At 36.2% G+C, this 16,341-nt stretch overlaps 1 protein-coding gene across 2 annotated transcripts in view; it reads right to left on the bottom strand.

Moving 5' to 3' along the window:
- The window catches only part of MSH3 (mutS homolog 3), a 182,782-nt gene that overhangs the window by 57,164 nt on the left and 109,277 nt on the right, over window positions 1–16,341 (bottom strand). For both annotated transcript variants that reach the window (XM_060093103.1, XM_060093104.1), the window contains exons 16-19: window positions 16,086–16,150; window positions 13,360–13,476; window positions 7,461–7,568; window positions 1,379–1,490 (exon numbers count right to left, since the gene is read on the bottom strand). In XM_060093103.1, coding sequence (XP_059949086.1) covers window positions 1,379–1,490; window positions 7,461–7,568; window positions 13,360–13,476; window positions 16,086–16,150 — 402 coding nt within the window. The remainder of the gene's footprint in view (window positions 1–1,378; window positions 1,491–7,460; window positions 7,569–13,359; window positions 13,477–16,085; window positions 16,151–16,341) is intronic.

Genomic DNA, 16,341 nt, shown 5'->3' with positions numbered 1-16,341 from the left:
TGCAAACATTCATGGAGATAACTCTCACTATCCTTCTCAGTCCCTGTGGGAGGGTATTAGCAACAGTTGCCAGTTAATAAACCCAGAAGGGTCTCACACTAACCAATCCCCTTTCTCAATTTTTCTGTTCCCACTTCCTTGAACCTGCCCACGCCCACCACTCCTCCCTACTCCCTCATTCTCCCTTTAAGACACCCAGTCACCTCTGTACAAACTGAAGTTGAGTTCATTTCAAGCTGGACTCTTTCCCTATGCAATAATATTACTGAATAAAACTACCCTTACCACTTTAATTAGTGTGTGGTAGTGTAGGGCTCTGTTTATCTTTGACAATGTAAATCTATGTAACACACTAACACACACACACACACAGAGTTCACTTTTTTCCCCAGCTTTAATCATTCTCTTACTAGTATTCTCAATCCTTTAGGAAAAAAAAAAAATCTAAATTCCTTAACATGGCTTTAAACAAACTGGCCTCTTCCTTATTTCTGACACTTTTTTCTTTACACTCTATGTCCCAACCTTCCTCAACATCTTTCAGTTCCCTGAACCCACCCTGTCTCACTCCCAGACTCTACCATGCTGGTTTCTGACCTGGAATACTCCTCTCCATTTCCCTGGCCTGCACTGACTCACTCTCTTCAGTCAATATTTCATCCCTGGGAAACTTCGCAAATGCTCCCCCTACATTGGGTTAGGTCAACCTGCTACGTGCTCCATGTCACCTGGTCTCCTGTACCCTAGCCTGACCAAGCTGTATTGTAATAAACTATCTTCTCTGCTAGACCACCAGCTCTCTAAGGGCAGGGATATTTCTGTCTTGCCTTCCACTCTCTGTCCTAATACTCTGCTTCACTACCTGGGGCTAAATAGGAACTCAGTAAGTATGTGTTAAATGAATAAGTATTTTAAATCATTAATGTAGTATAAGAGAACTCTAGCCCATATAACAAAAACTCTTATCACTGAAATCAGCTGAAGCATCTGTGATTCTTTCACAGAATGTTTGAAAACAGTAGAGCACAAGACAAAGCCTATACTATACACCAGCAGGAATCTAAAAAACCATGGTATGATTCTACCCCATTAGTATCTGCGAGCATTTATAAATATAAAATATTTTCCCTGGATTACCAAGGATAACTAATTAAGGCTAATCCTTTAGTTGCTAAATTGTTCCCTCTATGGATAGTCTTTCACTGGAAGTAGCACTGATTCCATATTTGGTGGTGAATATAAAACTACAGCCAAGGATTAGTTGATTTAAAGCCTAAGGTAAAACTTGCGTAAATTTTTAAAACATTATTTGGTATTTAAAAGTTTGAGATTAGTGTTATCATCTTTCACTTATTTTTGGCCATGATGTGGTACTTACCAACAAATTTGTACTATTGGGAACATACTGGTCCTGTTCTCCCAGCAGCACGTCAATCACAGGGTGCCGGCCATTTTTTATTATGATTTTCCTTTCTTCTTGTAGAGTTGGTCTGCGAAAAGAAGCATGTTTCAATTTACAAGGCAAGGAAATAGGCTTTAAAAAAATCTCTAAGAGCATGAAATTTTTTGTGGCCAGTCTGTCAGACACACAACAAAACCTTAAACATGGACTTTAAGAACATATGTTCAGAATAAGTCTTTGAGAATGAAAGTTAAATTTCAACTGTAGAATCAGAATTGGAAAGACAATTATTATAATTATAGTGCTCTGAAGCACAAACTTTAGCAGAGTCTTATGATGGCTCTGTAACTGAGATCTACCTTTATAAGATCCTTTTTATTTTTCTACTATTCTCTAAAATATTTTCATTAATAAAAATTACCGTTCAGATTATTGCTACTTAAATCATTTTTAGTAATAAGCAAAATAAAGAAAATCATGCAAAATTATTTCTAGATTTAATTATTACATTAATAAAAATTGTGTGTTGGACTTGGGGACAGAAGGACCTAAAATTTTCATATTCTGTTTAATTAAAACATCTTTATATGGTCTTTAGTATCTTTCACTTTTTTTGACACAAAAAATGTTTGTGTGCCTTGTTGGTTTTGTTTTTTAAGGTTTTATCTTTCTGTTTTTATCTATAGCTTTATCTATCCAAGCTCTTGTGAGCAGTGTCCTTCTCTCAGTCTCCTCCCCAGAGGTTACCACTGAGAGCAGTTTGGAGTCTACTCTTTCCAACCTTCTTCTCTGCATTTAAGTTTATATACACTCATTGTATTGCTTTGTGATTTCTTTTTTTTTTTTTTAAAAAAGAATCATACTGTAAGATATCATTCCACAACTACTTTTTTTCCCCCTTAATATTCCTCAATACATATAAAAGGCAGATTTCACCATTTACCATATGGGTCCAATGGACTCTTTCATTTATTTTGTAAATATTTCTTAAGTCATTTTACAAGTAATTTGTAGAACTGAGAATAAAAGAATAGTGAAAAAAATCACGACAAATTTTAGTAAGAATTCAAATACAGCAAATCTCAAAGTTTTATTCTATATTTTCCTGGTTTTGAAGGAATATATACCTGGAATGGGCAACACACTGTGAATGTAAATAACTGTTCATAAGCTGTTATGCATGCACCTGGACCATATTCATTTATAAATCCTAATTCTAGATTTCAATACATTTCTAATAGGTTTTAGCTTATCATTATTTCTGATTCTTTTACCACTTGCAACAAAAATGCAATGTTTGAAGAATTTTTTGAAATCTTTTAAAGCTCATAATTTTGTAAAAGAGAAGACAGCCATCTTCTTTGCTTCATAACTGCAAAACATTTTTGCACTTACGTTTATAAATACAATTAGAATAATCAATCAAATGAGTATTTTTATTTTATATCATCTATTTTCTTTCAATCTCCTGCCTTCAGTACCTATCCACCAGCAAACAGTATCAAGTAAATTTTAGCACACAAATATCATAAAAGAATACTCTCAGACGTCCTTTTAGCAAAACAGGATGGTCTCATTTCTTGTCACTAAGTATTGCATGCTGTGTGTTTCCTTTGGAATAACCAACTGGATAAGGATACTACATTTCATTTTGCCCTCACAAATAAATTACTCACACACTAATTCTTGAGTTGGAGACAGTGCACCTAGGATATTATTATCTGCACACGCATAATCTGAGATTTTGTTTACACAAGAAATTTCACCACCATCATTAGTATCTAGAGCACTACTATCTTTTCCTTCACATTCATCTTTTGAATAACCTAGTAACAATGAAATGTCTTCCGTCACTTTTTTTCTCTTTGCTATTATGGGTGAGAAATGAAAAATTCTGAGTTCTCAACTGTGTTCGCTCAAAGTTAGAAGCAAAATACAAGAGTGGCATCTCCAGTCTTCTTATATACCTTCTTGAAAGATGATGTAACTCTTCAGAAAATACAATGAGAAAAATGAAGAATGATGTGACAGTGATTTCTATCTCATTTTTGCATCATCATTCTCCAGCTTCCTTCTTATTTTAGACTTTTTTTTTTTTTTTTTTTTTTTTTTCAGTACGCGGGCCTCTCACTGCTGTGGCCTCCCCCATTGCGGAGCACAGGCTCCGGATGCGCAGGCTCAGTGGCCATGGCTCACGGGCCCAGCCGCTCCGCGGCATGTGGGATCTTCCCAGACCGGGGCACGAACCCGTGTCCCCTGCATCGGCAGGCGGACTCTCAACGACTGCGCCACCAGGGAAGCCCTTATTTTAGACTTTTACAGCATACTGGGAAAAATCGATAAACAGTGATGATATCATTCCTAGCATGATGAAATAGTAAAGCATTACAGACATAAGCAAGATAAAAATCATTAAAGATCCCAAAATGCATCATTGATTTATAAAAGGGTCCAATGGACCCATCTGGTAAATGCAAGACAGAATAAATTTTATTCTCCTTTAAAAAAAAAAGGTAAATTGTCTCTTTGTTCTTTGGAAGACCTTTAAAGAACTCAAAGCTGAAATTAGGTCCAGTGAACCCTGATGGTATGGAATACTGAAGATTACGGATCATTTCTTGTCAGAACTTCAGCATTCTTTGGAAGGTGCTGAATAATAAGTTAGCTGTTCTCCACTACTGAACATTTAGACTGTCTAGATTTTCACTGTTATGAACAATGCTCCAATGAACACCCATATATATGTGTGCATGTGCATATTTCCAAGTGTTTCTCTAAGCCAGAGGAAATTCCTGAAGCAGAATTTCCAAATCATAGGGTATGCATATTTTTTAACAGATGAGATACCTGTATCAATTTGCACTCCCACCAGCAGGATATGAAAGGTGACTTTTCATACCCTTATCTAAACTTGGTATTATCAAACTTTCTAATTTTTAACAGTGTGACCTCATTGCTTTAATTTGCAATCACTGATTCCTAAGGTTGAACATCTTTTCATCAATTTCTTGGCCACTTGCTGGTCTTTTTCATCTTAACATCCTATCAATGACCTCCTCAAGTGCTTAGACTCAGAACTTTCACATATATGCACATTTCTGAACTTACTCAAAACACCAAGAAACACTACTTTCCTAAATAAACACTTAAATTTTTCTTAAATATATCTGGCTAACAAAACCCCAAGAATGTACACTCACATGTCTCAAAGAAAGTCACTAAAGTATCTTCTGAGTAAACAATTTGAAATCATCCTTTGGAACAGGATATTTAAAATTACAAGAAAAGGACGGTTTTTGAATTTTAGGGTATAATTTTAAAATACAATTTTTACCTAAATGGGTTACAAATCTACTGTAAAAGAAAAAAGATGAAACCAACTGTAAGTGATATCAGTTTTAAAGTAAAATTCTAAGTGCTCTGCCAAGTGAAATCAACATATATTCATGACATTGATATGATTTCCCAGGAAGGTTTTCACTTTAGAATAAAAATTTGAGTGATTTTTTCTGCTCTAAAATCTATACTACTTATTCTGTTACTATCAAAATTACATAATGACAAAACACTTCCTGGTATAGTAAGAAGCAAATGAGTATTCAGAGAACTGAGATGATATACTAGGACAGGACAGCTACAGCAAGAAAGATATGAAAATCATGTTGAGGGCATTTTGTGGCACTGAACAAAAAGAACTGAGAAAATCTGGATTCTGCCTGAAAAGAATGAAACTTGAACAAATTTACTTATTTTATATTTTTAAAATTGCATCATTCTCCTTTAAATGCCCCAGAGAAACAAGACATAATCCATATTAATAAAACAATATAATGTCCAGAATACGAATTGGATAGAAAGACCTAGAATAAGAACTTCTGCATAAAGATTTAGACTCTAGTGAATAAAGTGTCCTAATAGCATTTAGAAAGAAGAGACTGTAATTATGAAGCCAAATAATCAATTTTAACTGCAATAACTCAGATGCACTGAAATCTTTAAACAAGTTGGAAATCTAAGGAAAAAAAAGTATAAACTTCAGATACTTAAGTACTAGTTTAAAAGGTATTTTAGATAAATGTTTCCTATTTCATGGCTATTTACACTCAATTTTATGGCTGCTAAAAAAAGAGACTGAGTATATTACTTAAAGGTTATGGTGTGATTTTTCATTTAAATTTTGCAGGTGGATTTTTCTTAATATAAAATATATAGTATCCAATTTGAATAGTATTTTAGCATGCAACATTTCCTGAAATTGTCCTCCTGATAGAAGAGGTGGTTTGGAACAATCCTACTGAGGACAAGTAAGAGGTTGGATAAAGTACAGAAAACAGCTACTTGAAGGCTCCTGACAACTAACAGGACAGCAAGGAATTACCAGGGAAGGATCTGGGGTAGAACAGAGGGTCAGGGAGACTGTTTGCCAATTACTGAGGGAACGGCTGACACTGAGCACTATGGACAGCTTTAATCTGGACTGAGACACCAAAAGGCTGCGCATCAGGCATAAGAGTGCATATGAAGTGAGAAATGCAGATTCTGAATCTTTGAACCTTTGAATCTTTGAGCCTTTGAATCTCTGAATCACCTCAAGCCCTGATAAGGACTAAGTGATGCCAGAACGTTTGTGTATTGAGATGTGACTCTTTCAGAAGAAATATAACATCAAATTATTTCTACAAATGATTTTGCAAATACAATGCCTAGAAGATAATCAAAATAACCAGGCATTCAAGGAGATACATGAATGAAAATGAACAGAAACAACAGACAATAGAAACAGGCCCACAAGGACTACAGATATTCGAATCATCAGACACAGACTTTAAGATAACTATGCTTACCATATTCAAAGAGACAGACAAGATTGCAAACTGACAGAAAACGAAAAATTATTTAAAAAAATAAATTATTATAGGTATGAAACATACTAAAAACCCTTAAGCTCAGATATTTTTTAAAGACAAAAAAGTTATATAATACTTAATTCTTTCTGATTTTTGAATAAACATCTGTGAGTAACAATTGCTGTTTATTAAGTGTTTATCATCTACCTGGTCCTGCTTAGAAGTTTCATAATGTCTTTATCACATTTAATTTGTACAACATTTCTAAGAGGCGGGTATTATTTTGTCAATGCAGAAATTGAGGATCAGACAGGTTACAAAACTTGTTTAAGGTCAGCTGTCAAAAACCAGGCTGGTATTCAAAACTATGCCCCTAAGAGGTGATTAGGGCATAAGGGCAGAACCCTCAAGAATGGGCTAGTACTCTTATAAAAGAGACCCCAGAGAGCCCCCGATAGGGCAATGCCCACAGGAGTCACAGAGAGCCACCAGTGCAAAATTCTGGTCTGGGGCAGCTGCCAGAGTGAGCTCAGGCAAAGAGCACCAGCAGAAGTGGGGCCACCAAAGAGACCTACCTCATGGGCAGGGCCCAGGCACAGAGCCACTGTAGGAGCTGGGTGGCCTGGAGCCCTAGGGGCCCAACCTTTGCCAAGCAAATCTATGGGAACAGGACTGCCACCCCAGTGGGTCGGGAAAGCAGGACCCTTGTGCCCCAGTGGGCCTAGAGGGTAGAGCACTGAGTCAAAGATTTAGCTGAAGCTTAAGATTTGGACTCAAGGAAGAGCAACTGAGTGCAATTTGCCTCAAAATGAATCACACCTTAACTCTCCCCCATATCTGATTTAGATGATATTTAAATGAGACTTTTATAATTATAAAGTTAAACATATCATAAAGTATTCCAGTGAATGCCAACAAATGAAAGGATTGCTCCTTTACGAAAATGTCACCCACAGAAACCTAAAAATTGAAATATGTAACATTCCCCTCTAGTTATAGTGAATATCTGCTTTCATTGCACTCAATGGTATAGCAAGAAAGGAATTTCTTAATTTTAAATCAAGCTATATGTGTATGACATTCAGCTTTACCAAGAGTTCAACATATTTGAGTAATTTTAATACCTTACAATAAAAACACTAAAATTAATTGAATAATTCTATCTGTTCTAAAGCGCTGGAAAAGGGGAGAAATTAAAAAAAACACATTACCTGCAGTAATCTCCTTGCTTAGCGACCTTGGCCAGGGAGAAAATGCAGTCAACAGTTGCTAGGTGATGTACTGCTTTACACAAGGAGTGATAATGTTCACTGAAATTCCTACAGAAACAACAACAACAAAAAGGTGAGCAAATTGATTTCTTAGACCTGTAAAAGCTGCACAATAAGTAATCACTTTGTTAGCTAAGATGAGCATAAACAAAATAACCAGGCATACCTAGCAGTTAAGAAAGGTGGAAATTACAGTGAATTACTTTTCTGTTTAATAACTTGATTACTGAGGCTTTTTTGTTTCACTTGGAAAGAAATATATATATTTAAAATAGTTTCTATACAAAAGATGTCTACTCTTAATACCTTATTGCACATTTCATCTGACCATGACACTTCAACTCAGACCTAATGAACACTAATGTAGTGATCATTTTCATTTAGCTTAAATAATGTCATGAACTACCCAAATGGGTCAGCCTCCCTTTGTGCTTCTCCTTCACAGCATCATCCAAACTAGGAATAACAGTTTTATTATCTTTCTCTTACACTGACTGGAAACTTCTCGATGGTAGAGCCCAAATCCATCTGATTTACTTATTTAACATCTAGCCCATAGAGTTGACACTGTAATAAATTTCATTGAAGGCAAGCAAAAAGAAAGGTACTTTTTTTCAGTAACCTTCAGTTGTCTTATTAATAATTCATATAGAAATTAAATCTTAGACTTGTTTTTCGAAAGGTCTGCCACTGACTCAAATCTTTGGCCAATCAAGTAGCTGGTGATCTAAAAGCTTAAAAGACTTTACTGAAAGACTTATTCAAGAAAAAATATAGGAATGTATCCAGGGGGTTTCATTCTCTTTGTTGTTGTTTTTTTTTTTCGCTTAGATTATCCCATTATCTCTTGCCACAGGAGTCCCTTATACCCTTTTAAAGAAGATCCCCCCAAAAGTGATGACTGTTAGGCTGAATGCTTCTCTTAAAAAATATTTCTGTATTGTACTGTGGGTTTCAGAAACTTAGAGATTTAGTCTGTTTGCTTCTTAAATCCAAAGGTTTTTAGAGTGCTTCCTAGCTTGAAAACGACATCCAGATTAAGCTACTGTGTGATTAGTTATTACTATAATACTGTATTGATTTTTTAGAATCTGTAATTTCTGATTTTTTATTAATATTAGACTAATCTATTCCATATAAATGACTTTTTCAGATACTAGAAACAACACGTTAAATATCCAGTTTTATTTCTGCATTAACTTTGTGAATTGAAAAATTTGTGAACTGAAAAATATATTTTTACCTTACAGTATATTTTAAACTACTTTGAGTAGACGGAGCATAATGAATACAGTTTACCTATTTCTCCCTGAATTAAAGTTAATCAAAACAAACAACATGAATCCTACTAACAGTATTAAAAGTCTGTGCAAAATCCCGAACACAAAGGAGACTGGGCCCTGCCATCAGACAGGAGCACCAAGTTGTCACCTTAAAAATGACTCTTGGGCTTCCCTGGTGGCGCAGTGGTTGAGAGTCTACCTGCCAATGCAGGGGACGCGGGTTCGTGCCCTGGTCCAGGAAGATCCCACATGCCGTGGAGCGGCTGGGCCGGTGAGCCATGGCTGCTGGGCCTGCGCGTCCGGAGCCTGTGCTCCGCAACGGGAGAGGCCACAGCAGTGAGAGGCCCGCATACCGCAAAAAAAAAAAAAAAGACTCTTACTTTTGAAGATGCCACGTGCTGCACGGATGTAACACCCCTGAGTGGCTGCCCAGTGATCAGGCCTTGTCATTTCTGGTCTGGCTTCAATTTTAGATCTGACCACTCATCTATCCCTTGGACTGTGGCTGACTCTGTTCCTAATTCTAATTACTGACCCATCTGGTCTTCCTATCCTGGCACTCTCTCTTTTGCCAGAGAGCAGCCACATTTGATGTTTCTGCTCTTGCCTCTCTGGATCTGAGTGTCAAAGCACCTGTGGCACTTAAAAAAAAAAAAAAAAAAAGCAGCCAATTTTTTCCTACTCTCACTCCATCGTTCTCAAGTCCTGTCCAGGCTACTAAAACCCTAATTTGCCACTACCCAACAGCCTTAGGTTAGGTTGAGGGTAACTGTCCCTGATGATCTTCTAACTTCCAGGATTGAAATGAGTAACATAACTCTCAGTTAGTACCATTTCAGTTTAACAACAAAAAAGGCAGCAGAGAGAAGGTAATTATTTTGATATGGATGACAATGTTCTTTTTCATGTCAACTGTATAAACAAGGAATGTGAAAAAAATTTTAACTATCATAACATCACCATCATAACTTCATAATTCTTAAGAAGCCTTGTTTGACTTCTCGGTCTTTGTCTATTTGCTACACTTCGCCAAATTTCAAAGAGATCATTCATACTTAGAAAACTGACAAGCTGAAAAATGGGCAGTTCAGATAACAATCTGATAGACTGGGTTTATGTCATAACAACGTGCAACTTTATCACTAAGCCACCAAACAACTTCACCTAACCACTGTGATTTAATCTCTGGTCAAAAGATATTGCTGGGTCCATGGGAAGCAGATTAAGACACTTGTGTTCTAAAGCTGTTATGACAGTTTACCATCAGATGTTTACTATCAAATATTGCTCAATGATATCTGAAGTTAATAAAAAAGGAGACTATTTTATTTTTTATTTGCAAATGAATTTCTAAAATAATCAAATGACTGTGTGAGAGGTATTATAATTCAATTTTTAAAGAATCTGCAGTTGAGATTATTCAATATCCACAGCCCATCTTCTAGAACACAAAAGAAGAAACAGTTTTTTGAGAGAGGGTTCTATTCACAGACTTTCTTACAGCCGTGATTTCTTACGATATTTTGATAAAAAGTAATGTGACTAATGGACCACTGTTAGTATCTCAGTAAGAGACAAAAACACTTTGTATAGCTGGTATTCAATCCTCTGGTGTCACGTTCAATGAGGTTAATCATTTCTGAAATGACATTATATTCACACCATCTGGCACCTCAATAAACAGTATGCCATAACAATCAATGCTGTTCTCAAGTTGGGGCTCTAGTTGCAAATGCTGTAGCTAAATTTCAGCCAATACTCTTTTTTAAGATAAAAAAATTTAACAAATTTTTCTCATTTTGAAAGTAATATATGTATATTATAGAAACTTTTGATATCATGTATCTGCAAAGTACATTAAATTTCCAGTAACCTCAACATCCAGAATTAAATCATTTAATATTTGAGATGATACACACCCACCCCCCCCACACACACTTCTCCAAAGATATACAAATGGCCAATAAGCATATTAATCATAATAGCACATATATTTAATCTTTTAAAATACAAAGATTTGTATGCTGTGCATGTAAGTGAATTTACACATACAGAATTAGCATCACATTTTGATACTTTCCATCCTTTTTTCGCTTAGCAATATATCATGAGTATCATATTCTTCTGTGATGTTTTATTTAATGTTAGCTCACACCCAACTACAGCAAAGGTGTGGTACAATGGAAGCAGGATTTTCCTGAGTTAATGGGGTGGAATGGCCCAGCAGAGGGCTGACACAGTGAGGTGAGGTGTGGTGTGAGAAGAGGACAGGAGAGGGAGGGGCAAATCAAAGAGACATTTCAAAGAGAAAAAAGACAAACAGGAGTTTGATAACAGATAAAGAGACAAAAAGAAAGAATCCAGATGCCGCCAAAATCTTTAGCCTGGAAGACCTGAACTTTCTTTATTCTAGAATCGGGACAGGGGGAACATAACCCAGACCTATAAAATCATGTACGGTATGCAGAGAGTGAAGAGGAACAACCTCACCAAATCCCGGGACCCTAGGACATGGCCCTCAAAGTTTGAAAGGGGAAATGTGAGTCCAATTTTCATGTTCCCAGTGATATTACTAAGGGAAAAGTCAGGAAAACTGAGAGACTCAAGGGCCCTAAAAACCCTTAACATGGGTAATTGAAAGTAAATTGGAAAAAGGAATTTCAGACCAAATTTCCATCCCTGAATTCAAGACTCTGAGACAAGAGAACCTCAAAAGATTCCGGATAAGTACACTGGAATTGAGATAGGCTGGGACCTGGGACCCTTTGTTGCAGTGCTGCAATGCTTACACCTGGACAAACCTCTCCTCGAGCAACAAAATACAAAGGAACTATATGGGACTAAAAATAACTGCTCACATGCCCAGGTGGGGCAAATTCTGGACAAAAGATACAAAGAGACCAAAAAACCCAGCTGTTACTTTTGAAGAGCCCCAAGCAAAAGCACGGAGTCAGGAGCAAAAGCAGGGCGCTGCACATGCCCCCAGCTCACAACATCACCTAAGGGGTGGGCAAGCCACCTAAGCCACCCCTCCAACCTGACCCCTGGACAGACCCCTACCCTCACCCCGTATAAGGAACCAGCCTGGCCTCCCTGAGCAAGCAAGGGAACCTGTTGCTTGTTCTCATTCCCCCCTGCTGCAGCAGGGGCCCCAATAAAGCCTTGCTTGAACTTCTTGTCAGGCCTCTGATCAATTTCTATTGATTAAGGAGGCCAAAAACCCTGGTCGGTAACAAAATCTCTTTCTGATCCTATAATTCAAAACTCTGCTGGGCAAGAAGAGATGGTACCAATTTACTACCTTTTAAAAACTCACATATTATCTTTTTTGTTCCTTTTTTTTTCACTTGTCAGATTGGTTAATTTAAATGGAATAAAGCTCCCTGAAGACTTCATTGAATACTGTTCAAGTTTTTAAAGAGAAAGACTAAGAGATTTCTGTTTAGACTGATGCCCATGGATTGACTCATCATGGGCGGGCTCTACAGCCTGATGGTAAGGGGCACACACCCTACCACCAGACACCCTGGGTTGCCTCTGGGCTCCAATCCTTACCCTTGTTGTGAGCAACTTATTTTTCATTTCTGCATCTCACTTTATTCATTTGTAAACTGGGGATGATAATAATATTTCACTAATAGGGCTCTTGTGAGGAATAATGAGCTAACATATATAAAGTGTTTAGATGCGTGGTGGTCTGGAGCCAGCTCCCATGGACTCTTGAAACTCAGCTGTCCACATCTCTTCCCAGTCCAGTCCAGCAGGAGATTGCAATCAGTCCAGGTGGGAGTAGTGACACAACAGAAATCAAACACACACTACTACTCTTCCAGAGAGTTGGCTGTTAACCATTTACCAGCACACCAGCAAATTAAATTAAATATGAGCATGTGACTATTAATAAATCCAGAATGAGACATTCTTTGAGACAAAGGCAAGGACTCTTCGAAAAAAAAAATCTCATAAAAATCCAAAAAGGTAGGGGCCTATTCTAGATTCAAATACACTAAAGAAACATAATAACCAAATGCAACATGTGAAAGTTTTTTAAGTATGGGGGGAGGGGGACTCAGGTATAGAGAACAGACTTGTTGCCAAGGGGGAGGGAGGTGGGGGAAATTTTCAAATTTTCAAATTTACAAATTTTCAAATTAAAAGTTTGGGGGAAAAGGTAAAGGATGTAAAAATATAAGAAAAAAATTAAATGCTGATAATAAAAACAAAATAACTGACCCATACTTGTCCAACTCTGAAAATGTTAAGCCTTTATATAAGAAAAGTAAACAAAGTCCAAGGTAGAATTTCAAAGTGACGCTACTAAACATCCTTAGCAACAAAATGTTAGTTCAGTAACAATAAAGTATATTTGGTTTCTTACTAAAGACTAAAATGAGCTTACATTTCAATGGATTCAAAATAAAATCAGAGAACACATGTACTCAACTATTTTATGGCAGGTCACAAGCAGTAATCTCTACTTTTCTTTCTGATGGAAAGATTTTCCGGTCTATTTCTCATAGCAAAAAGTCAGATTATATTTTTCATTGTAAACTCACTCTAGAAAATCAAGCCATTCAGCACTGCAGTCAAGGACTAGCTGCTCCCGGAGCTGATTCAGATGTCTGTAATTTTCTACAATAAAAGGAGAGTGAAAGCGGCTCACAGCTTTTGTGCTGGAAGAGAAGAAAAAACATAAATAGGAAATCAAGGTTACTAAGAAATCAGTAATGCCATCACTTCAGAAAATTAAAGTACTTATTTATTATTCTCTGATGAACGTTGAAAGTAAATAGCTGTAAATACAGAACATTCTTCAATTATGATCCTGAACTTTACTGACTCCAAAGATCTTTGTTGTAAATAAAATACTTGAAGTTCACAGGACTTTGTTCAGGAAGCTTTTAAAATTCATTTCAAGTTATATCCATATGGCAAAGTCAAAGTTTAGAATTTCTGTTTCATAACAGCTTTTTTCTTTAAATTATACTAAATGAAAATGCTTGCTTTATTAAAAAAAGATCAGATACAAATATAACAAAGGAAGTCCTAACAAAGCAGGGAGTTGGACATATTGGTGAGGGTGGTATTATTTTTTATATTTTATTTATTTATTTATTTATTTGCGGTATGCGGGCCTCTCACTGTTGTGGCCTCTCCCGTTGCGGAGCACAGGCTCTGGACGCGCAGGCTCAGCAGCCATGGCTCACGGGCCCAGCCGCTCCACGGCATGTGGGATCTTCCTGGACCGGGGCACGAACCCGTGTCCCCTGCAGCAGCAGGCGGACTCTCAACCACTGCGCCACCAGGGAAGCCCTATTTTTTATATTTTATACTTTTTTGTATGATTAAAGTATTTCAGTGAAAAAAAAGCATTACAAAGAACAGTAATGTATTAATTCAGGAGGCAGTCAAAGAAGAGTTCTTCATGATCTAACTATAGATTCACAGTGACCCTGGATGGGAAGAAATATCATGTACTCCTCTTTTGGGCTTGCATATAATCTCTGCTTCTTCCTCAAGAAGCTGCAGAACACAATGGGGAATGCTATGGGTCCCCAGTCAGAGAATCCAGACGAAGGCTTCAACTCTGTCACTTACTTGCTAGTTATGTGACTTTGGGCCAATAAAACTGACTTTCTCTAAACTAAAAACTTTCCTCATCTATCAAATAGGGATAATAATAATATCTACCTTATAGGTACTGTTGAGAGGATCAGATAGTGCTTAGCAGAGTACCTATGTCATTAGTACTCAATGTTAGGAGTTCCATGGTGGTGGTGATTACTGCTATTGATGCTATTACTATGATGGGAACTTTAAGAAGAAAAGGTCAAGATTGAGTGATAGGCAGGTGATGACAGTGTATCCTGATCTTTGTTTACACCCTCACTCCTGTAACATGCTGTCACAATTACCTTTAATTTGGCAAGTTATTGGATTATAAGTGAGCCTTTCACATTAGAAATCTGACTTGATATTCTAACCTATTCAAGGTTCTGACAGCTAAACAACAGATAAAAAATAACAGTGAAACTTCCCCCAAACCATCTTATTTATTCATTCAGTTTACATCATTGAAATGTTCAAAAGACGCTGGCACTGATTTATGCCTTGCTTATTGCTTTTAAAGTATGTCATCTAGATTTCTATGCAAACATATTTATCATAGTTCTCTTCTGACAAAACTCATTTAGTGAGACATTTTAGTGATTGTTCTAGATACACTAACATAATTTCTAGTAATTTCTCTTCACAAAGCATATTACCATTCATTAGGTGTAGCACAGGACAAAAATAGATAAAGAATGCCTGCAAAATGAGGAAACATTCCCTAAAGTCAATAATACCCAAAATTCAATTATAGCTTCTGGTAACATAGGAAAAAAAAAAAGGATGGTATTAGAGGTAAAGAAACCCATGACTGTGCCTTCAGGATCCTTTGACAGTGGCCATGGAAAATAAATAGTTTTCTTTTTTAATTAAAATAATAATTAAAATTAATAATCATTCACACATCACGTCAAAATAATGTTAAAATTTCCTTCCATTCTTAACATAGAGTTCCTTCATACCATCACCAGCAACTAGTCCCCTACTACCTTAGGCAAATATAGTATTTTCATCTCAAGTTCATGCAAACATATTAACAGTAGTAATAAATATTTCACAAACGATGCTACTCACAAGAGGAAATACACTTCTCTAAAACCACTTTAAGAGTCCCCTCTTGGGGATTAATGCCTAACCAAGGAGAAAAGGCAGGGTCTCAACGTGGTTCTCTAATTTTGTTTCTGATTAATTATTTTCATCAATTCATGGTATAACTTAAAAAAAAAGAACATGTAAAGAACTATTATAACTATGTGCCATGGAAAGCAAGCTCAGTGAGGCACAAAATGAAATGTCAGCTTCTTAAAAGAAATGTCAGGTATAGCATTCATCAAGAAGTTCAAGCAACCAAATTAATCTTATAATTGAAGGTTCTGCAACTTTCTTTTTCCATGTGTTTAAAATGTTCTCTGAGGAATAAGAATAAAACAGTAGTTCACAAACAAGAAAACAAGTGTACACAAATAAGATACCCTTTGGAAAAAATGTTTTAAAATCCATGATAAAAAGAGTTTAAGATAATTATTTATCTAGTTAAAAGTTCCATAAATAAACTGAAGGGCCAAACTTGCTTTTAATGTCAAGGATGTGGTTATTAACATACCAGAAGCATGCTGGTAAACACATGTCATAATTCCCGTTAATAAGAAAAAACACGTATTTTTAAACTTACCTTCCAACCTTAACCCAATCAGTTGGTATACAAGATACAGCAGAATTCTTTATCTCAATCATAAACTAAAATAAATACAAATAAAGGTTAGATATTTAAATGATTAACCATTATATTTTTAAATCTTTTAAATCTTCCTCAAAATTGTTCTATAATAGCAGAAAATAAATGTAATGATTGTAATTCAAAAAAAGAACTGTGCTATAATAGTCTAGCAAATATTAATCTAAACATTCAAAATAAATCCAGTATTGTT

This window comes from Mesoplodon densirostris, chromosome 3 (assembly GCF_025265405.1).
Source record: "Mesoplodon densirostris isolate mMesDen1 chromosome 3, mMesDen1 primary haplotype, whole genome shotgun sequence".
Taxonomy (NCBI): domain Eukaryota; kingdom Metazoa; phylum Chordata; class Mammalia; order Artiodactyla; family Ziphiidae; genus Mesoplodon; species Mesoplodon densirostris.
This window is presented reverse-complemented; position numbering and strand designations above follow the sequence as displayed.